General features: G+C 33.5%; 3 protein-coding genes across 7 annotated transcripts in view; 1 reads left to right on the top strand and 2 right to left on the bottom strand.

The window, feature by feature from the left end:
• LOC124426116 (serum response factor homolog) overlaps positions 1 to 9824 on the bottom strand; it is a 32699-nt gene extending 22875 nt beyond the window's left edge. The window contains exons 1-2 of the mRNA XM_046967411.1: positions 9053 to 9824; positions 4996 to 5247 (exon numbers count right to left, since the gene is read on the bottom strand). Of these exons, the coding sequence (XP_046823367.1) occupies positions 4996 to 5247; positions 9053 to 9613 (813 nt within the window). The 5' untranslated portion in view covers positions 9614 to 9824. The remainder of the gene's footprint in view (positions 1 to 4995; positions 5248 to 9052) is intronic.
• A 771-nt stretch (positions 9825 to 10595) lies between these two features.
• Positions 10596 to 13507, bottom strand: LOC124426119 (mediator of RNA polymerase II transcription subunit 29). Of its 2 annotated transcripts, none has more exons than XM_046967413.1 (2): positions 13300 to 13507; positions 10596 to 11800 (listed from the first exon to the last, which is right to left on the bottom strand). In XM_046967413.1, the coding sequence occupies exons 1-2, from the start codon at positions 13393 to 13395 to the stop codon at positions 11213 to 11215; spliced, it is 684 nt and encodes a 227-aa protein (XP_046823369.1). In that variant the 5' UTR covers positions 13396 to 13507; the 3' UTR covers positions 10596 to 11212. The 2 variants fall into 2 exon arrangements, with proteins under 2 accessions (XP_046823369.1, XP_046823370.1); XM_046967414.1 differs by lacking the exon at positions 13300 to 13507 and adding an exon at positions 12167 to 12514.
• LOC124426113 (mRNA export factor GLE1-like) overlaps positions 12954 to 22500 on the top strand; it is a 22862-nt gene continuing 13315 nt past the window's right edge. For 2 of the 4 annotated variants that reach the window (XM_046967405.1, XM_046967406.1), the window contains exons 1-6: positions 12954 to 13263; positions 13979 to 14460; positions 14571 to 15033; positions 15244 to 15401; positions 15585 to 15752; positions 15863 to 16426. In XM_046967405.1, the coding sequence (XP_046823361.1) occupies positions 14007 to 14460; positions 14571 to 15033; positions 15244 to 15401; positions 15585 to 15752; positions 15863 to 16426 (1807 nt within the window). In that variant the 5' untranslated portion in view covers positions 12954 to 13263; positions 13979 to 14006. Of the gene's footprint in view, positions 13264 to 13978; positions 14461 to 14570; positions 15034 to 15243; positions 15402 to 15584; positions 15753 to 15862; positions 16427 to 19282 lie in introns of all 4 variants that reach the window. The other 2 variants (XM_046967407.1, XM_046967404.1) reach the window with 2 other exon arrangements.

Raw genomic sequence — 22500 nt, 5'->3', positions numbered from 1 at the left:
TTATCACAGTATTTTACAGCAATATACTATTTACACAACGCGATATACATATTTTCTTTTTTTCTTTTCTTTTCTTTTTTTTTTCTCTTTAATAGGCATTCCAGCCGGATGTTTTCGTTAATTTAATTATTCTATAATTATTAAACGTCATCTCGTTTTGTACTCTGCGCGTCATTTCCTTTTGCACTTCTTGGATTTACGTATTTCTTTCGCATTACGTTAGCATTACGTTCGTATTATCTTTCTCTTTTTTTTTTTTTCGTTTCCTTAAAATTACTTCACGTGGATCCTTCATTACCTTTTCGATTGTTCTTTTCAAACAATTTTATAATAAAATAATCCTTGCAACTTGATCTCGCTCTACGATAATAGACATTGTAAATTCTAAGAATAATGATAACATTTACGTTATACAGTAGTACCGAAAGATCCACAAATAATTTCAAAAATAAAATGATACATAAATCAACAAACAAACAATGCATACAACACGGACGCACACACATACGCATGCACAATCTCAAAACGGCAAATAAGTCGTTCGCTACTCGAGGAATTTCGATGGGCTCGCGCCTTCGACGATGATTAAATTAAATTAATAATAATAATAATAATAATAATAATAATAATAAAAAAAAAAAAAGTTGGATTTCAATATGATTGGCGGGGAACACGGGGGAGGGGGAGTTGGTGATAATAAGTAAGTGGGGTGAGGTGTGCGGACATTGGACGGAGAAAACGAAGATCATTAAGTACCAGCTACTTAGTCTACCAGAACGTGAGAAAATAAAGAAGGAAAGATAATGAAAATAATAATAATAATAATAATAATAATAATAATAATAATAATAAAAATAATAATAATAATAATATTAATAATAATAATAATAATAATAATAATAATAATAATAATAATAATAATAATAAAAGAAACAAATACTACTGGACATGCCATTTCGGTACGCAACACTTTACACAACAACGTACGATGCACAATAACAAGAACAACAATGTACAATTATTCGAAATGCACAGCAATGCCAAGCGTGCACCGCCGAGGGAGGGAGAAAGAAAGAGATAAAAAGAAAAAAAGATGTGGGAAAGAGATAGAGAAAGAGAGAAAAAAAGAGAGAGAGAGACGGAGAGGGAGAAAGAGAAAAGTTTCTTCTCTTTCCCTTTGCTCGAACTCGCGCCTACGTACAATCGTTTCTCCCTTCGCCCTTTTGCACGTCGGCGGAGAAAGCAAAAGCCTTTTCGAAAAAAAAAAAAATAAAATAAAATAAAATGTTCGCTCGCTTTGTCGAAAGGAAAGGATAGAGTTGGAAGTTGAAACGTTCTCTTTTCGAGAGTATAGGCAGAAAGAAAGATAGATAGATAGATAGAAAGATAGAGAGAGAAAGATAGAAAGAGAAAGAGAGAGAGAGAGAGAGAGAGAAAGAGAGAGAACAAATCTTTTACTTTCGCGATAACATATCAATATCCTGCTGAGTTAAACGCGCGAAGAATACGACTAGCGATTTTGAACTAATTCGTTTTCCTCTTTAGCGGTTTTACAGGATTGTATATTTTCAAATTTACGATCCTCTTTCTTCCATTTTTGTTTTATTCTTTTTTGTTTGTTTGTTCTTTTTCGTTTTTGCTTTTTTTGCTTCGTTTGTTTGTTTGTTTCCTTTTTTTTTTTATTTCTTTTTTATTTTTTTTTATCTTTTTTTTTTTTTGTTTGTAATTTTTAATCTTACTTTGTTTTAATTCTCTTGCGTCGCAAAATGATAACGAACAACGTTTCAGCACGGCTGATCTTAAAACATTAAGATCTTAAGAGGATCGTGATTGTTCTTCGGACAGAATCGTGACTATGCCTATACATATACGATAATATTTATGTTTGTATTATATAAAATATGTACAGTGCGTCGCTTCAAATAAATATCTTTTTTTTTTTTTTTTTAAATTAAGTAGTACAAAAAAGAAAAGGACAGAAAGAAGAAAAAAAAACGAAAAGAAAAAAAATAGCAAAATAAAAAAGATCAAAAAAAAAAAAAAAAAACAAAACAGAGAAAGAAAAAAGAAAAAGAAAAGAAAATCAAAGAAGAGCATAAGGATCCTATTTGCAAAGAAGATACCCAGCAATTTCACGGGATAGTTCATCACAACGAAGAGTTTGCCATTATTCTAAAATCCTACAATTTACAATTTATACAATGTCGATATTGTCTCTACTCCTTTCATTTTTCTACTTTCCTTTTATTTTTTTCTTTCTTTCTTTCTTTCTTTTCTTTTCTTCTCTCCCATCGTGTTTCTTATCCTTCTTATCCTCATGTTTTTTCTTTTTTCTTTACCATCACCCCCTCCCACCCCACCCCACCCCACCACACCCTACCACATCCCATTCTCTTATTTTCCATCGCGCATCATTACTGTTGATTATTATTATCGAAAGCAAAAAATTTCATCGCGTCGCGGCGTAAATTCGAAGAATCAAAAGTGTAGTATCTTATAAATATGATAATGGCTATTTTCATCGAGTCGATCGTCGATCGATCGTGTGCCCACTTTCGAATGGTTTATTTTCTCGGATGTTGGGAAACGAGCGAAGGGTCCGATTAAGCGCGCACGTACGCGCCGCCGCTACCATCGTCGTCGTCGTCGTCGTCGTCTTCGTCGTCGCTGCCATCTCCGTCGGTGCCGTTACGAACGAACGATGATTAAGTTGTACAATTAACGATGGTTAATTAGCATTTCTTTCGTGGTTTCACGATTTAACTTATTGATCGACGAACCGTAAACGATTTTAATAACATAGCACCGTTACAAAAATTCTTCCTACGCATTTCGTAATAATGTATTAAATGTAACGTTATACGTGCATACGTATGTTCAAAAAAAAAAAATAAAAAAAAAAAAAAAAACAAAAAAAGGCTCTATATTTATAATTCGTTTATATAATATTTAAAAAGAAAAAGAAAGAAAGAAAAAAAATCTCAACGTCTTATTTCTTTTAATTTATAACTATGGTTACATATGAATATCGTTGCGAGCAACGTAATCGTAGATATGAGCTTGCTCAGAAAGTGCAGTTAGACGCAACCCAGAGAAGAAGGGTTGTTTATTAACAACGATATACCGGAAGTTAGTCTTCGGTAAAAAAAAAAAAAAAAAAAAAAAAAAAAAAAAAAAAAAAAAAAAAAAAAAAAAAAAAAAAAAAGAAAGAAAGAAAGAATGAAAACAGGAAAAAACCGAAGAAAAAGTAGGATAGGCGACGCGCGTGACCACGAACGCGCGGAGGAAATATTTTACATTGCAAAATTGTACTTAAATGTTGTAAATAAGTAATCATAAAATGTTATCGTTCTAACACGTTATATATATATATATATATATATATACGTGTGTGTATATGCGCGTGAGTAAATAGATAATATATTTATATTTCAATATTTAAATATGTATATGCGTAAAGTGAAAATAATTAAGAAACATAATTCAATAATTATTCTCGCTTCGTGTATTCTACTATAGTGTGAGATGGATTAAAATTTGTTATGTATAATTCGACAGTCCGCACTCATTTTTTTTTCTCTTTTGTATTTCTTTTTTTCCCTTTTCATTTTTTTCCTCGAAAGTGATAAAATGGGCATAAAATAAAAGAAGAAGGTCGCTCGCGTTTCTTCTTTTATACGGCGTTCCCATTGTAAGCAATCGACGGACGATCGATGTCGCGATGGTTTGCCATTATAGACTGAACCGATCTTCCCTTTTTACCGGTTAGCCGAGCGGTGGTACGCGCGGTACGACGCGACGCATCTCCTGCAAATAACTCTCCTTCCGTAATACGCGTCGGCTGGACTAGATTTGTGCGCAGAAAAAGGAGCCCTGTAGCCTTTCTTACGCGTCTCTTCAACCTCTTCCGACGTCGAGGACGCGTAGTCGTCGGATCGCGGATATATACCGTTAAAAGTCGTCCTCCAAAGGTTTGCGTAGTCTTTTCGAATCGAGTCGAATCGAATCTATTCTCAATGATATTTAAAGTGGCATATATTGATTGTAATTTATGAGAGATCATCGTTCGACTCCTTGAAAGGACTAACGGAGAACGAATTTAACGGCATTAGAAATAAAAGAAAAATAAGAAATGTAAATAATTGACAGTCTAAGAGTGATTCAAGTAGAGAATTGAAGGAGATCTCTCGATACGTGAAACCGTAGACTGTAACTGTGATAAAATCGAATGCCCAATGGGCGATAATCCGTGTCGATGATAAAGGGAGAAAAAGCATCCGCGAACCGTTCGACGTATGAAAGCTATCTCTATCTATCATGGACGGAATCGAACGAATAATACACATTTGTTTGAGAGAGAGAGAAAGGGGGGGAGGAGAGATAGAGATAAAGAGATAGAGAAAGAGAGAGAGAGAGAGAGAGAGAGAAAAAGAGGCACCTGGAGAGTCAGTATTGTCAAAAGTAATCGGGGAAATAGAAAGTAAAATCTGGATGGTGAGGAGGATGAGGTGAAGGGGGTGTAGGAGAAGAATCAGGATCGAAGAAAGGTGAGGAATAGGAAGGTAAATAGGAAGGATGACGATGATGAGGATGGGCATGAGGATGGGGATGGGGATGGGGATAAGGAAGAGGAGGAGGATGGGATAGGATAGGGGAGGTGAGGTGGTACTACCGTTGAGGATGCGAATGAGACATATGAGGATGATAGGCCGCATGATGAGGTGGCAGAGGCGAGGGACAGGATTGTTGATACGGTCCACCGGCGAGCATCGGTCCAGGACTGGAACAGGGTACGAGGTGCGAGCTCGGCGATGCCGCATGCGCATGCGCGATCAGATGAGCGTGCTGCGCGTGCGAGGGCGGCGCGTGCTGCGAAGCCGGCGGCGGTGGCGGTGGCGGCGGACCCGGATGACCACCGGTGGGTCCGCCGCCCGCTCCGGGATAACCACCGTGTAGGGAGCCACCGTGAGGCGAGCCATAGACCAGTTGCCTTACTTTCTGCTCCTCGTCGCCGATGTTGTAGGTTAACTCGGTCTCCTCGAATCCGGTCGCCGACATCCGTTGATCTCCCGAGGAACCAGAAGGCGGTGGATCGGGACTATTCAGGCACGTCTGGATCAACGCTTTCCCGGCCTCGCTCGTTATCATCGGCTGCAGTTTGCGCGTCGCAAACGTATAAACGTGCCCGGTCTCGCTCGCTACCAATAGCATCACTTGCGTACCGGTCAACGTCGACAGCTCGTACGCCTGTAAACGAAGAAAAATATCTATCACATATCTATTATTCGATCTCGCTGATATCCTTCCCGTTAATGGAGCTTCTATCTCGATGGTTTACATCCGAAATTACTTCGTCTACCTATCTAGATTCTTTTTTGTTTTTCTTTCCCTTTCTCTCTCTCTCTCTCTCTCTCTCTCTCTCTCTCTCTCTCTCTCTTTCCTTCCTCTTTTCACTCCCCCTTCATTTTACTCTTGCATCCGACGAGGAAGAAAAAAAAAGAACAAAAAAAAAAGAGAGAAAAGAAAATCATCGAAAATTCACTCCCTCGAGATTACTTGATTAACTCGGACAATTATGTTCGTTATGACTTTAAACGACCCGTTAATGAAAACATTCTTATTAGGTGCACGCTCCTCGTTAGACTTTCTAATTAGACATCGTCCGTAGATATATATCGGTTACTCGGTCCTATCCCTTTACGCGCATTATAGAGAGATAACGATCGCGAGAGAGTAGGGTATAAATATGCGTACTCCTGTTCGCAGCTGTTCCGTTCGGTCACGTGACCCGTCGGTTAAACGCGGCGCGCGAACGTTCGAAGTGCTCCGCACAAGTCTTTCTTTACAAGTACAATTCAAACGTTTCTCCTTGTCCCGATCTGCAAAAAAAAATATTAACACCGGTTCGAATACTCGCGATAAGGTATAACCTACAGCAATATTTTCCTATACTTTTCTCTTTATAATATCGTAAAGTAATATCGTCACGTTATTATAATATCAAATATACTTTATATAGGATAATTTCGATGAAGGGTTTAATGGGTAAGAATTACGAACGAAAATTGCATTATGCATAATTCATCTACTTATAAGAGAATATTACTTTCTTGCGATAACACGGATAGAGTTTCACACATTTTCTTTTTTTTTTTTTTTTTTTTTTTTTACTCGGATACATCTAACTACTAAAAAAAATAAATAAATAAACTTAAAAAAAAAAAATTAAAATAAGACGAGTATTGCAAGGGAAAAGAAATGAATGAAAGCGTTGTAATAAAAATAACACTGCTACGTAGTTATCGTCTATATATACAATTAGATACGACAAACGTAAAAAGGACTAAGCCAAAATAGAATTATCGTTAAATGCTATATCCATGCATATGTGAATCAGAAAGAAAGAAAGAAAGAAAGAAAGAAAAAAAGAAAGAGAGAAAGAAAGGAACATTTTCACTCCAAACGTTGTCATTATTAATCATCACGAATAGTAAGTACGAGGGGGGAAAAAAAGTGAAAGAAAGAGTATAAAGAAATCCTCGCTAAGTGGTAAAAAGAAAAAAAAAAAAAAGAAAACCAAAAGAGAAAAAAAAATTAAAAAAAAAAAAAAAATTAAAAAAAAATTAAAGGGAAAAGACAAAAAGAAAAAAGATCGGCACGGCACGGCCTTTGATCGTAATATATGAGCCTTTATACTTTGGATGACTTTTGAGATGACTACATGTATTTTAGGAGATATTAGGATGCGTTGCTATTATTATACTACGTTTCTACTCCGACAGCTACGCCGGTAAGCTACGAAAGTGAAGGAAAGCGAGTATAAATAAACCGAGACCGTAGCCTTAATCGCGCTTAGACGAGCTATTTACTTACATCGTTCACGTATTTCCATGTAATCGAAAAAGAACGATTTCGATCGGTCGATCGATCTTCTTTCCCTTTTCCCTTCTGACAAAAATCGATCCATTAATCGGCCGAGTCAGGTTCATTTAAAACTTTACACTAGTATGCACTTATCGTTATTATCAATCGTAATTATCAATCCAAGCTGTTCTTCATTCATTTTTTCTTTTAAATTTTATCCTTCTTTTATCTTCGTTTATCTTTTTTTCTTTTTCTTTTTTTTTTTTTTTTTTTGTGAGACTGTAACGCAATATTGTTCATGAATCGGAAGAATGACGTACCAACACTATTCGACAGTTACGTGAATTCGCGATTTACATGATTTCATGGTACGAAGTATTGATAATCAGTGTAAAGAGTTACTCTTTCGCGCAAATACATAGGATAGTATATATACATAAATACATATACATATACATATACATATACATATATATCTATATATTTATATATGTATGTATATATCTATATATTTATGTTGAAATAAAAAAAATGAGATATATTACCTGAACGAGGTGGAAAAGGAGGCTTTGATAAAAAAAAAAAAAAGAAAAAAAAGAGAGAGAAAGAAAAAATATACATCCAATTATAAATATCACACTTTTTAAATGTAATCCAAAGTCGATCGAAATAATGACAACGATAACAAATCATTTTCTTATACAATTTTTTTTTAGTAAAGAGTATACAAAAAAGTTTGACATCTCAAAATCTTTATTCATTATTTTTATAAGGTTAACAACTTTACTAGCTATTGAAATAGAGAGAGAGAGAGAGAGAGAGAGAGAGAGAGAGAGAGAGAGAGAAAGAGAGAGAGAGGGAGAGAAATACAATATAAAAAGATTTAATGTCATTGTTAAAACATACCAAAATCGAATATTAATTAATTGATTACTATAAATCAGTAAATATTTTTTCTTATTGGGACTTATTGTTATAGTTATTGTTACTGTTATTACGTTACTATCTTAATCATTTCTACTACGATTACCATCCACGCATGTAGTTGCATGTTTATGTATATATATATATATATATATATATATATATATATATATATATATATATATAAACAACACAAAAATATACAAACAAAGAGATAAAATGAAAATTTTAACAATGAAATTATTATATTAATTAAATTTAAAGTATCAAACGTAGAAAAGTCGAAACGAACAATCGTATAAAAATTGAAAAATTATTACAGAAAGAATTGACGATTAACCTTTAAACTTAAGTATGCAGTTATATGTAAATAACTTTAATATATACTCGATAAAGGAAGAGTGAGGGGAGATGAAAGCGATGATTGAGGACACGAATATCATTCGAATATTTTAATCGAAAATGAAAATCAAGATTAAAATTAAATCACTCCCTATGTCTTCGTATTGTAAATTCAATTTATCAAAGATTATGTATTATAGAAGATAAATTACACGTTTATTAATTACACACCTTGTTCTCGATAAAACACGTTGAAAAGTTTTTCCTTTTTTTCCCCTTTTTTTTTTTTTTTTTGTCGAAGACAAATTATTTGTTTATTAATTGTTAATTTGTTTATAATTCGTTAATTTTCTTTTTGATGGAAATCGTCTTATCACATAATAAATCGACGTATCAATCATTCGTAATAATTCGAAGAGCGCGCGATTCAGCGTTCCCTGGTTAAATTCAAATGAATCCGCGCGAAAGTTATTTCCATGCGCGCGACGCGACTTCTAAAGTTTATGGAACGTACGAAAGCACGTATTTAAACTTGATCGAATCGAACAAACTATGCCGAATGAAATATTTGTTTATAATCATTTTTTACATATAGTTTTAATCGATACCAGAACACGCTTTTAAACGAACGATGTAACTCGAACTCGATGGGGTTTACGAGCGAGAAACGGAGGTGGATATAAATAAATCCAATACGCATAACGAGTAAAGAAGAAATGCGACGGACGACGTAAGGTTTTTAAATTTACGAATGAATATGTTAGAAAATCAAGGCTATCATTTGATCGCGTAATTCGTCACAGGAACGTCTCGTTTCGCAAATCTCGTTTCCGAGTTTTTTGACATATGACGAAACGAAAATACAAGGAGAAAAGTGAATGTAACAGATGATATATAGGAACATGAGATGGACTCAACTAACCTTCTTCATGATACCGGTCTTCCTCTTGGAAAATGTGGTGTACCTCCTTAACTTGTTATCGATGTACTCCATTTTAATCTTGACTCTACCCTTGGTCTTCTTTCCATTAGAGGGTGGCGACTTCTTCGGCTGTCCGAGATTCGTGAAGGACTCATCGAGATTCTCGGCGACACAATCTGACATCGTCATACTCTGTTGCTGCTGCTGCTGCTGTTGTTGTTGTTGTTGTTGTTGCTGCTGCTGCTGCTGTTGGGAAAGGGCCTGCTGCCTGGCGTTAGTGTCATCGGTGTAACAAACATCCGACGTCGTCCTCTTGATGCCTCTACTCTGGACCGTGGCGACGCCGGGCGTCGGGCCGCCCCCGGGCATCATGGTGGCGCCACCACGTTGGCCCAACTGAGAAGCAGCAGCGGCTGCGGCGGCGGCGGCAGCAGCAGCAGCACCGAGTTGGGAGGTGGACGGTCGCCCGTACATTTCCGTGGCACCGTCGCTACCGATCATCCCCATGCCGTAGCCGAGACTCGCGTAACGACCGTCCCTTCCGCCGCTAGGGTTGTCCATCACGGAGCCCGACACATTTATTATTATCTAATAGCACCCCTCGATCGAGCTCGATCGCCGCCACCGTATCGCGTAAACCAACCGCCGCTCTGCTTCCCACGTGATCGATCATCTAGAGGAACACGGGACAACAACGCGCACTACACGAGCGCTCCCCGCGAACTGTATGCGCGCGGTCCTATCGTAACTTGACCTACGTGCTCGAAGCGCTGCCTCCGCGTGCCCGTGCGCGCCATCTACCCCCACCACGGAGAGCGTGCGCCGTTAAAAAGTAGTCCACCCTTTCGAAATTCGATCCTTCCCAACGTGGACCGACGGTATTTCTCCTTTCAAAAAATCTATTTCGATCTCGTTTAACGTTATCCGTCGACATTTCGCAGATTCTACGTCTATCGATCGCGATATTCGATATCAATTCCGTGCCGCGGAGCGTTACACGGAACGCCGAGAGGGCGTCCCCGGCTGCCATATTTAGAAGTAGACGTTACCATATTAGGGCAAGTTTGCCAAATATGGTGAACAGAGGTGGTCCTTCCTTTTCGAATGATTGCACGGCGCGCCGCGGCAAAACACCAATCCAACTGACAGTAGCGCTTCCTGCACGCCTTTCCGTCCCCCCTCTGTCCTCTCGTGCTCTTTGAATACGTGCTAGCCTACGATTGATACCACGAGCGACGGATAACAGCCGCTCTTTTACGAGAACGGTGCTTTTCTCTACCGTCGATCCCGTATCTCCTCTTCCATCGATTTTCTTCTTACATTTTACCTTCGACCGATTCAAACGCTATTAAAGATTCCTTTACAGGCAAAACTTTAACTTTTCTGTTACAATAGACATATATCGAATTTTTCCCCATTACAATTAAATCGATTATATTTACGTTTTTCATACAGAACGGAATTTTATTAGGTTGATACCCGATATTGTATTGTCTTAATGTATGGTGATTATCTTAAATAAAAAGAAATAGAAAACTTTAAATATACTGCAAATACGATATATTATTATTGTTCAACATTCAAGATATTTACAAAAAGTCTCTATCTAAACCTTCTATATTACTATATTATTCCTAATATTTTCAAATAGTTTTTCTAAAAGAAACAAAAATATACTTTTTTTTTTTTCTATCAGATTTCTTTTTCATGCCAGATTCTAATACTGTTTTTTTACATTTCATAAAATATACTGTAGCATATACTGTACTTTAGCATTATTAATATCTTTTTTCAAATACTCTCTATAGAATATAATTACAAAATTTGTTCTTATTAATATACATACATACATACATACATACATACATAGACTCATGCATGCATACATACATACATACATATATACATATTTACATCAATGCATATGATGCATGTATTTACATTTCCTGTTAACAACTCTTACAAAACACATCATAGAATAATTTTATCGTTCCACTTATTATGACTTATTCTTTCCTTTATTAGGACAAAATATAAAATTATTGATTAAAAAATTTTAATAAGTATTGACTTATACTGACATTGTTGCTATTTTTAATATTTCTTTATGAATCAACGACAGAATGTATTAGAAATAAATCCCTCGTACGTATCAAGAGTTCATTCCCCTGGTGCGATCGTATGTGCCGCAGAAACCAAAGTGTCGTGTATCTCTTTGGCGTATGCCACTTGTGAGCGTACAGTCATTAAAAATTGTGGATATGTTAAAGCTGGTCCTTCTTGAGCTCCTACTGTATCGGTGCGAGTTGGTATAACGGACATCGGTAGATATCTAACGGAACTAGAGTTTTGTGATAAACATTCTATAGATGTTTTCAAATGTAATTCAATTTGATCGCATATAGAATAAAATTCCTCCATATTTTTATTAAATCGATGATCAGGTTGATCTATCCCTTTTAAAGATCCAACGTCTACCAAACTATTTTGATGCAAAGTCTGTGCTGCAGTCTTAAGAGCTATCGCCAAAGAATCTCTCAATGGTCCAACTAAAGATTTTACTTTAGAAATATTATCTAATTTTTCCTGAGCTTGTTGCTGTTGTTGCTGTTGCTGTTGCTGCGCTTGCTGTTGTTGCGCCTGTTGAGCTTGTTGTTGATTCTGAGGAATTTGAGGATTTACAGGTTGTGACAACTGATTTACCGCCATTGTTCCTGGTTGTTGAATTGGTGGTATATTCATTTTGACCTGTTGATTTGTTAATTTGTTAATATTTATTTTTAATTTACTTTACGCATTATATCATCTCTGAACGAATAAATATATTTTATATAGAGGACAACAAACTCCTTCAAATTAATATCGATTCATATTTTTAAATCCCATCATTGTATAAATATAAATGACAAATATAAATGTTTAAATCTTTAAGAAATATATGTACAACATAAATGTACAATTTTAACGTTAAATATAATAGTACAAAAATTCTCTATACTTGATATAAACATAACCAAATTTAAACGATCTCATTAAATAGAATAAATTATTTAAAGAATTACGATGTTTTATTATCAATACTACCTGCAAATATATTCATATAAGGATATTTACCTTTTAGAAGATTTGTTTTCTTTTTCTTTTTTTTTTTTTTTTTTTTTTTATTTAACACATAAAATCGTAGAAATACTTCAGATTTTATTTTACTTGAAGGCAAGATAATTAAACCAATATAATTCTGTCATTTCAAGATGTAATACTTAATTATGTAACTTTAATTATGAAACTTATTAATTATTCATTTTTTGCATACGAACAAGTTAAAAGTTTAATACTTCAAATAACATAACCGTTCTTCCACTTGTAATTATGTCTTTGCAAATTCACGAAATACAACACAGCGTTAAATCGATCGAAGATCATATCGAGAATGCAAATCGATTGTAGTCGATTGTCGAGAAAAGCCAATCACGAGATAAACATATAACAACACATTTCAATATGAGCCAATCAACGAGTATCTATCTATAATTCGATTACAAACATTTGATACGATGGAAAACTTCGAGCAAAGGTTAAATCTAAATTTATATTTGATTAATATTTATCGATTATACATTAACGTTGTTAATAAATATTAATGACTTCTCCATTTTGATAATATTAATTCGAATTATATTATTTCTATTTTTAATTTATATTAAAAGGAAATATTTTCAAATATTTCAAAATAATAAGAATTATTTTGAAATTATTCAAAACAATTCTTATTAATATTTTAAACAATGAGATACGATCGTTTGATTAAAGGCGAAGTTAAAGGAAATTTATACGTTCTCAACTGGTATCCATTATCTACCAATGAGATTACGCGTACGGTGCAAACGTCGCATTACATATGGCGTCAGGAAACCGACGCCATCTAACGACTGGCATTCCTGTTTTTTTCGTGCGGGTAAAACCACGGCTTTCTGGAGCGCGGAACCCCTTTCACGGTTTTGTTTGTAACATCCAGTGTTTTAAGTGCATTTCGTTGTGATCCTTGCGATGCCGTGCATACGGTGAATGAGATGATATACGCGGGAGAGCGTTCACGCGCGAGAGAAATGTGTGGGAAGATGAGTTAACCGTGTGTTAAAGCGCGCAGCGGTCAACCTTCCGACAAGTTTAGTACGGGAATCTATCCATATTCAGGACTTGATTGCACCGAGGTAAATACGCGTATGAGTGCAAAACAAGATACGTACATACAGTTTCTCGACTTTCTCGCTCACTCGTTGGAACTTGGAAACATCGTTCGTGTTTATGTTTACCCCTCTAATTACCCCCCTCCCCCTTTCCATTTTCCGCCCGCCACCCTGCTTCTCTTGCCTTTTCTCTCTCTCTCTCTCTCTCTCTCTCTCTCTTGTTCTCTCTCTCTCTCTTTCTCTCTCTCTATCAGTGGCTTTCTTTCACTCTATCTCACTTATTCCTTGATTTTTTTTCCTCTTTATCTTCATATGAAAATTCTTTTTTTTTTTTATTATGATTATTATTATTATTATTATTATTATTATTATTATTATTATTATTATTATTATTTGTTTTCTACTTTCATTCTTATTTTTTGATATTACCAGTGTGCATTGTTTTCTTTATCATATAGTGTATTATATGATTAAAAACATAAAACATATATTTATAATTGAAATCTTCTAAAAATCAATCTATCATTTATATTGTGAATAATCTTTATATGATTTAAACATAATAGTAAGTCGTTGTAATCAACGATTAGTATATGACCTTCTTCAAAGTTTGCAAGATATTAATAGATCCAAATGATATTTTTGGCACGAATATGTATTTTCTTTCTTTGTTACTTTGATATTTACAATGATATATCTTGTCATAATATAATGAACATATTTTTGATTTTTCATAAAGCTTTAGTAGAAGGGTCAAGTAGTGGAGAATGAGTGCATCTGCTGTAAAGTCATCTATATCTGGAGTAGGGACATCTCCCACTTCGACTACTCACTCCATGCTTCCAATGAATGCTATGGCTCAAAAAGTAGTTCCTGGAACTGAATCAGGATCTATGAAACCTTTAACAGGAACAGGATTAAGCTATGTTACGTTGCAACCACCCAGTCAACCTCTCAGTTTGGTACAAGATCACAGACCATCAGTTTACCAAACACCACCTTATATAAGTAACAATTCTGAAAAGGAGTCAGAATCGGATAAGCTTATACCAAATGGTGTAGAAACTATAAAGGTGGAAACAGAGCAAACTGTACCTGCTCCTGTAAAACCTAGTGAACCAAATAGAAATAACAACTTGAGTCCTGAAAATCCGACCCAAGATGAACAACGAGAAACTCCAGTAGAACCAGAAACGATCCCTCATGCCTTAGAATTTTCAGGTTGACGATTTATATTAATTATGTTTGTTTATTCATTATAGAATATATTTTATTTATTTCCGATTAAATATAATCTTTAATCAAATTTTAATATATTTTTTTTTTTTTAGCGATGTGTCCCCAAGGACAAAACAAAGTTGAAGAAAAGAAAACTACTGTAAATAATGGCTCTAAAGAAGCTGAAGGTGTGCCAGTTAATGCTTCTCTACAAACAAAGTTAACGACGCATAAAACTGAAGATGCTCAAGTAAAACCCGAAGTTCAAAAAAACAAACCAACGAATCAGAGTGCAAAATTGAGTGGAGATAGTCCACCCGTACAACCATCAAATAATTCTTCAAAACCTGAAACGAAAGTTACAGCTTCACCAAAAGCTAATAAACGAAAATCTAGAGAATTGAAAGATTTGAAAGGAATATCTGCGACTCCAGATGGGGCAAGTAAACCTAAGAGAAATCGTGTACAAACACAACCTTATCAGAGTCCTTTGCCAGAAATCGCGTTGCTTGTCAAAAGTTTAAACAAGTCTCCTGCGACAAAAGCTGCGGATGACAAGCTAATAGTATTCTACAAGTAAGTAATCTTAATTAATATGTAAAGATGATAATATAATGCAAACTTCATACACAAATATTTATACAAATCTTTTTAATACGTATCGTAATATTAAATCTTTAATCAACGAAACAATGATAAATGTTTGTTTTTTTTTTCTTCTCTTTCTTTTTTTTTGTTTTTTGTTTTTTTTTTGTTCTTTTTTTTTTTGTTTTTTTTTTTTTTTAGAAATGAATTCCTGGCTGTGAGAAATGCAGAAGGAAGTTTTTACGTTTGTCAAGCGATGCAAAATATTTATAAATCGAGCAGGCGTATTCGCATACGTTGGTTATCGCAAGATAAAAATAACGGTGAAATTTATTCTCCAGATTTTTACGACTTTATAGGTAATTTAGATTAATATTTACGTTAATATATGTTTAAAAAAAAAATATATATATATATATATAAAGCTAGATGTTTCATTCATTTCTATTATTTTGTTAGATTTAATAGATTCGACGATATTTATAAAAATAGAAGAATAGAATCTATTCTATTCTCTTAGATGTTTCTTTCTTATTTTTCAGATTTCGATTGTATATTAACGAACCTAAATCTGAATAAAATTGATAAAAATAAATTTCAATTAACGAAAATAGAATTATTACGTACAGAAAATATATTAAAACGAGCGATCGATGTAGAGGCCGGAGTATCTGAAAAGCCTAGAGTTACGGAAGAACATCCAGATGGACGTAAGTATTTTAAATATTGATTTTTGATGAAATAATGATCGTTCGTTGGGAACAAAATGTTTTATTTCCCTTTTTTTTTTTTTTTAAACGAATACGCATTTTTCTTTCAGTCGATTTGTCTCTTTACAAAGATGAATCGCAATTAAAGAGAAGAAGAGGAGGTCACGGCCCATACAAGCAGAAACAAGGCCAACGAAAGAAATCGAAACGTTCGGCAAGTTCCTCCGAAGACGAAGGATCCGAGGACGAGTCAAAGGATGAAAAGAAGTCATCGAAAACGGGACGTTCTAAAAAGGGATCGGTAAACAAAGCGTTAGCGATCGCAAAATCGGTTGCAAAAGGTTCGAGCAGAGCGGAAAGGGCATTAAATAGAAGCACAAAATCAGGAAACAGTACGGGTAGCGAGTCCACCGGCGGCACTGTTGCTGCCACTGCTACTGCCACTGCTACTGCAGCAGCAGTACCCGTGAATAACGCCGCTACGCCGACGACTCCCATTGATTCAGCTAAAAATAATGGTGCTGAGCCTAAAAAGATCGATGCGAAAAAAACGACGACGAAGCAGCAGCAGCAACAACAACAGCAACAGCAGCAGCAACAACAACAGCAACAGCAACAACAGCAACAACAGAGCAACAACAACACGAGTGGTGTACCAAGGACGAAGCTTCGTGGTAAGTGAGTTCATTGAAATCCGTTAGTTAAGTTTCTGATGTTTCTGTAGCTACGAATAAAATATTATATACAGGGCGTTTAGAAATTCCTATTAAAAATTACTAAGTCTTATAAACGAGGACTGAGTAAATGAAGTTTTCAATAGGAATTTACGTACGTAAACGTATCGTGTTATAAAAGTGAAACAAAATATAATAAAGCGTTTAAACTTTCATTGAATCCAAAAAAAGTTATTAACATGTAATTCTAATTTTAATAAAAATAAAATAAAAATAAAAAAAAAAATAAAAAAAAAGAAAAGAAAAAAAGAATAATAAAAAAAGTATTTCCAGTATTTCCCTACGGAAAGGATATTTTATATATCGTCGTGTCATGCGAGCTCATAAAACGAGTGTGTTCCGTGTATCAAAACGTATTTCACAAGTGCAATGCAACGAAGTTAATGGTCGCCATATGGAATCACAAGATTCAATACCTAAAACATATGTCTTTAAGTACATAAAAAAAATATGACATTTGTTTCGTGAAATGACATTATTTAAAACACATCCTTTCCTTACAGAAAAAAAAAAATTAAACAAAAAAAAAAACTAGAAACATTTGTTTTAATTGGAATTGATATTTACGTCAATAGCGCTCTTCGATCTTACGCAAGTAGAAGTTTTGATTTTGTTTAACTTGTAAGATGATACGTTTCCGGACATGAATTTCTATTAAAAACTTTATCCTTTCAATCCACTCTACAAGTTTTTAGGAGTTTGCAATAGAAATTTCTAAACGCCCTGTACACACACACACACACACATATATATATATATGTATATGTATATATATATGTATATGTATATATATATTATACGCATATACAGAGTAATCTGTATAACTGGAATGATTCGATATCTCTGTTAATATTAAATTTAACGAAAAAGTCTGATACTATTTGTTATATTATCACGAAGGGGGCCAAAATAATGTATTATTTTAAATATTTTTATTATGTTTCTGGTTCTAAAAATTGCAAAGGTATTATTATTTAGTTATTAGGCAGAATAACAGCGAATTCCTTATGCTCTTTATATAGCGAAAAGTGCAATTCCTAAACTACATGAAATATCCAAGAACCCTTTTGGATCTTTGTGTTTCGTATCTAAATTTAAATGTGTGTATGTATGCGTGAGCGTGATCGTGTGTTTGTCTCTTTGTGTATGCCTGATCTACCGTCCAAACGATTGCATAGATTGAATTGAAATTTATATTAAAGAATAAAATTACTTTCGAACGAGATACCACAAATAATTTCGGTTTGATTTAGAGCCTTTGACAGGTTTTAAAATAGCGAATTGAATTTCAAAAATTAAATTAATTCCAATACAAAATTTCATATGCAATGGAATTAAATTAAAATAAATAAAAATTGTCTAGGAATAATCTATTAATTATTTCAACTATAATATTTTAACCACTATTTAGTGTTAGCAACTGTTTGTCACGTCTATTCAGTCCCCGTACAGTGATGCTGGTTTAAATGTAGCCCAACTTCATTTTTTTTGTTTTTTTTTTTTTTTTTTTCTTTTTTCTTTTTGTAATATAACAAAAGGTATAGACAGAAAAATTGAAAAAAAAATAAATAAATAAATAAACAATCAACTATATTAAGTATCGTAACTATGAGATCATTTTTATCCGATTTATATATTAGATTTCATTATTCAGGTTCATTAATCATGGTATAAAATTTAATTGACCGATTATCGATGCGATGAATAAACAAAAAAAAAAAAAGAAAAAAACAAGAAAGAAAGAAAGAAAAAGGAAAAGAAAAGATTATTGTGAATATAAAGGAATCCTCTAATTGCGGTTTTTAAATAATGTTTGTACATAAATACTTACGCCATTAGATTCAAGTTAATTATTTATTCTTGTTGTTACTGCACGATTAACAAGCGTGAGACGAGAATTTGGCCTCCATCGGGGACCTTGCTCTCTGGATTCGCGAAAAGATTTGGAAGCACGATTTGGGAAAATAATTCTGGACCACGGATGATTCGAATCCGGGTTATTTGTATTCCGGGCGACTGTTTTGGACCACTAAACCATCCAGCCTGACAAATGTCTATATACAACATTAGGAATGGAGGTACTTGACCCCACGCTTGGTTATCATGTGGCAACAGATTTTCAACCTGATATATTCATGTTCCCTCTTTCTCAAATAATTTTAAAATTTTCAAGGATGCCCGGCGCTTAAGACCATCTCTGCCAACTTTTCCTCGTCACCAATCGCGTCGCGTTTGCACACAAACGAACAAAATTTATGGAGAATATTTTTTTTTTTTTTTTTTTTTTCTTTTTTATATATATATATATATATATATATATATATATATATATATATATATTTCTTTTCTTTTTTTTCGTCTTATCAAAACTAAATAATACAATTGAAATAAGTCGAGTGTAGATAACTTTGAATTTATAGTATTTAATGTAGCTCTTTCTTTTTCTCTTTTTTTTTTTTTTTAACATTATCTATACTTTTTTTTTTTCTTTTTTTTTTTTTAATCCTACTTCGGATAATATAACGTACGTCTCAGACTTTTTTGTTAAAGTTAATATTTATAGAGATATCGAAGTGGTTCCAATGTGAACTACTCTGTATATATATATATATGTATATGTATATATATATATATATATACATATGTATGTATGTATGTATATATATATATATATATATATATATATAGCCTCTAAGAAAATATTTTTGTTATATATATAAAAAAATATATATATATATATATACATTATATCTCGTGAAAAAACGCGCTAAAGAATGTTCGGTATGTTCAAAAAAGGATGATGATAAATCTGTAGGGTCAGCTCAAAACACACAGCAAGGCAATAGTACTGCGGGACGTCCCAAACGCGTAGCTGCTTCAACGAGTATTCTGTCAAACGAAGAAGCAGCACCACGGAAAAAGCCACGTGGGCGAGCGTAAGATTAACATGTTATTGTTTTTCTTATGCCATATTTACAGCAGAGTCTGTATCGTAGGCAATATGTACGTGTGGTACACTCTTTAAAAAATTGCAATCAATTTACAATGTAATATATATATATGATCTCAAGATTCATGAATGTACCAAATGCTGCGTTATATTATAGTCTAACGATACGGGATCAATGACTTATATTACGATGCGGCAATTCGCATTTCGAAAACTAACTCCGAGACTTAGAGAGAGAATGATATTGTGATATCATGCAAAATTTGTACATATCGTCTACGTCTCAGACTCCTCGGAAGAGAAGAAAGTCACGGATAGTATGGAAAAATGGTACCTTGGTTGAGTAATAACTATCTAACAGGGTGTCACATGCTAATGCACTCTTGCAATAGTCTATTTTTGATGTTGTGACTGAACCATACGTGATTCATTTGAGTTTATTGTACACTTTCCATTGGATATGATAGCTATGTACAAATATATATGTCTGGGATTTGTATGCATTCTGTAAAACAGATATTATAAGGCAGGAAAGAGGGGGGAAGAAGGAAAAGAAAAAAAAAAAGATAAAAAAAAAAAAGAGAAAAGAAAAAAATAAAATATATAGGGTAAACGAAAAAAAGAAAAGAAGAAAAAAGAATAAACAAAAAATAAATTGCGTGAGCGATCCGTGAATTTATCGATCTCCTATCTGTAGATCGATGAGATCTAGAAGTACAATATCTGTACATTTACGCTGAATCTTTGCTGTTTAAAAAATAGCATACAGAATGGTCCAGCGCCTATATAAAGACAGGCAGAGAAAAGAAGTGCCCTGAATTGTAATCCCTTGCCTCATTGTTGAATCCACAGATTCATTGAGAGAGTCTTATATGTAAAAGGTAGCACATTGATCATAGTTTTTATAGTTTATTTTCAAAACTACATTTATCCAAATGAATTTGCACTGCGATCGATATATAACATAGTAAAAAAAAAAAGGAAAAAAAAAAAAAGAAAAAAAAAGAAATAATTGAGATCGCTAAACACACAGTGGTGCCACATATGATTTAGCCACATTAAACGTATTTACACTTTAGAGCGATGAAGAAGAAGAAGAAAAAGAAGAAGAAGAGGAAGAAGAAGAAGGAGGAGGAAGAAAAAAATAATAATAATTAAAACAAAAAAAAAACAAAACATAAAAAAAAAAGAAGTAATGCACTTATTTCCTCTTAATAAGTCTTAATTAAAAAATGTATAAATTTGATTTATGCATATACATTATTTTTATCAAAGATCGTGGATAACTTGTTGCAACGTGAACGCGTATATCGCAAACTATTTACTAAAGCATTCCGTTCCTTGGCCGTGCTCGTTAAGAAATTATTCATTCTCTTGATCGTCCTATTACTTTTATATGAAATGTCTTCCTGCTTATTTTTTTCTCCTCTCTTTTTTTTTTTTTTATCTCTTTTTTTTTCTCTATTTTTTTCCTCCTTTTCCCCTCTTTTTTCATCCTTCTCTCTCTGTCTCTCTCTTTCCTCCACAATATCCGTAAAGTAAAATATTCTCATCGCTTTTGGTCATTCGTTTATATCCAAGAATTGATATTATCTTAAGTTACCTTGAATCTTTCATAACAATCACTGCCATTACCACGAACGGTGCTCGTGTTTAAAATAATCGCGTAAGACGCGTCCACGTTGCAGTGTATATTTACTATATATGATAGATAATTATTATTTACTCTTCACCAAATCTGAATTCTTATACTTTTAACGTAGCTGATAGTTTACAACATGTCGAGATGTATTTGTATTAGTGAAAGGACGTATTTTACGTCGAAACATTGAAAATGGGGACTTATAAAGACATCGATTTAAATGAATTGTGTAATTAACAGAGAGTTATTGAGAAACGAAACAAAGTAAAAAAAAAAAAAAAAAAAAAAAAAAAAAGGAAAAAAAAAGAAAAAAAGAAACAAAATAATAAGAAAGAGAAAAACAAACAAACAAACAAAAAATATATTCATTTTTCTACATTTACGGTATTATGGTTGGAGACTCGCGATGGATTACAAAAAAATAGTTACTGGACCACTTATATGAAATTGAGTCGATTAAATACGACTTTTGTTTTGAAATTATGAATGAATTAGTAGCGCAATTTAATTAATGTTGAGTTGCGAGAGAAAGGAGCAAAAAGAAAAAAAAAACAAAAAAGAAAGAATAACGGCGTGTTTTTAAATGTTTTCGGAAAGTTCGAAGGATCGTAATGTGTTCTCGTGGGATATTTTAAGCGATTAAATCTTCAAATTTTTTATGAAGCGTGCAATGGCAAAATAATGTGTTTATAATTCGAAGAGATCGAATAGCTTTATGTGTAAAGTGGAAACATAAGAAAAAAAAAAAATGAAAAAAAAAAGAGAGAGAGAAAAGAAAAAAATCAGAAAAAAAAAGAAACAAAACGAAAGACGATCATTTTTATTTGAGAAATTCGAAATCTTTGTATACCGACGGTCGATAAAAACGCACACGATCAATTTCAAACGTGTCGGTAAAAGAAGATTCACCTTGTATATCTCTACTTATCTTCCACATTATTGCTCTTTTTTGAGGTAACCATGTGTTGAGAGATTGTACATATTAAATTTTTTCTAGATTTTATTAGAAAGATTTTTTCTTAATTCGTAAACCGTGTTAATGATTGAGCATTGTAAAAAGAAAAACAAAAAAAAAAGCAATATCTATTAAAACGAATTGAAAACCATGCGTAGGCAGAGGCAATTGGCTTGTATCGGCTTCATAATGCTATCATATTTTCGATAACTTAATTTCATATCCCAATTGATTATTGACATTTCTAATATATAATTTTTTTTTTTTTTTTTCTTTTATTTTTTTCTTTTTATTTATTTTTATTCCATACAATAGAATAAGATAGATGGGAAATCGAACCTTCTTTTATCGACGTGAAATCGATTGATGTGCTGTTATTGATTATCGGTGTACGCACTTTTTTTTTTCCAAAGAAATTCTAAAAAAATCTTATTCGCTCACACATATATATATATATATATATATAT

This window comes from Vespa crabro, chromosome 8 (assembly GCF_910589235.1).
Source record: "Vespa crabro chromosome 8, iyVesCrab1.2, whole genome shotgun sequence".
Lineage (NCBI taxonomy): Eukaryota > Metazoa > Arthropoda > Insecta > Hymenoptera > Vespidae > Vespa > Vespa crabro.
Note: the sequence above shows the minus strand (reverse complement) of the source record. Positions and strands in the feature narration are given on the sequence as shown.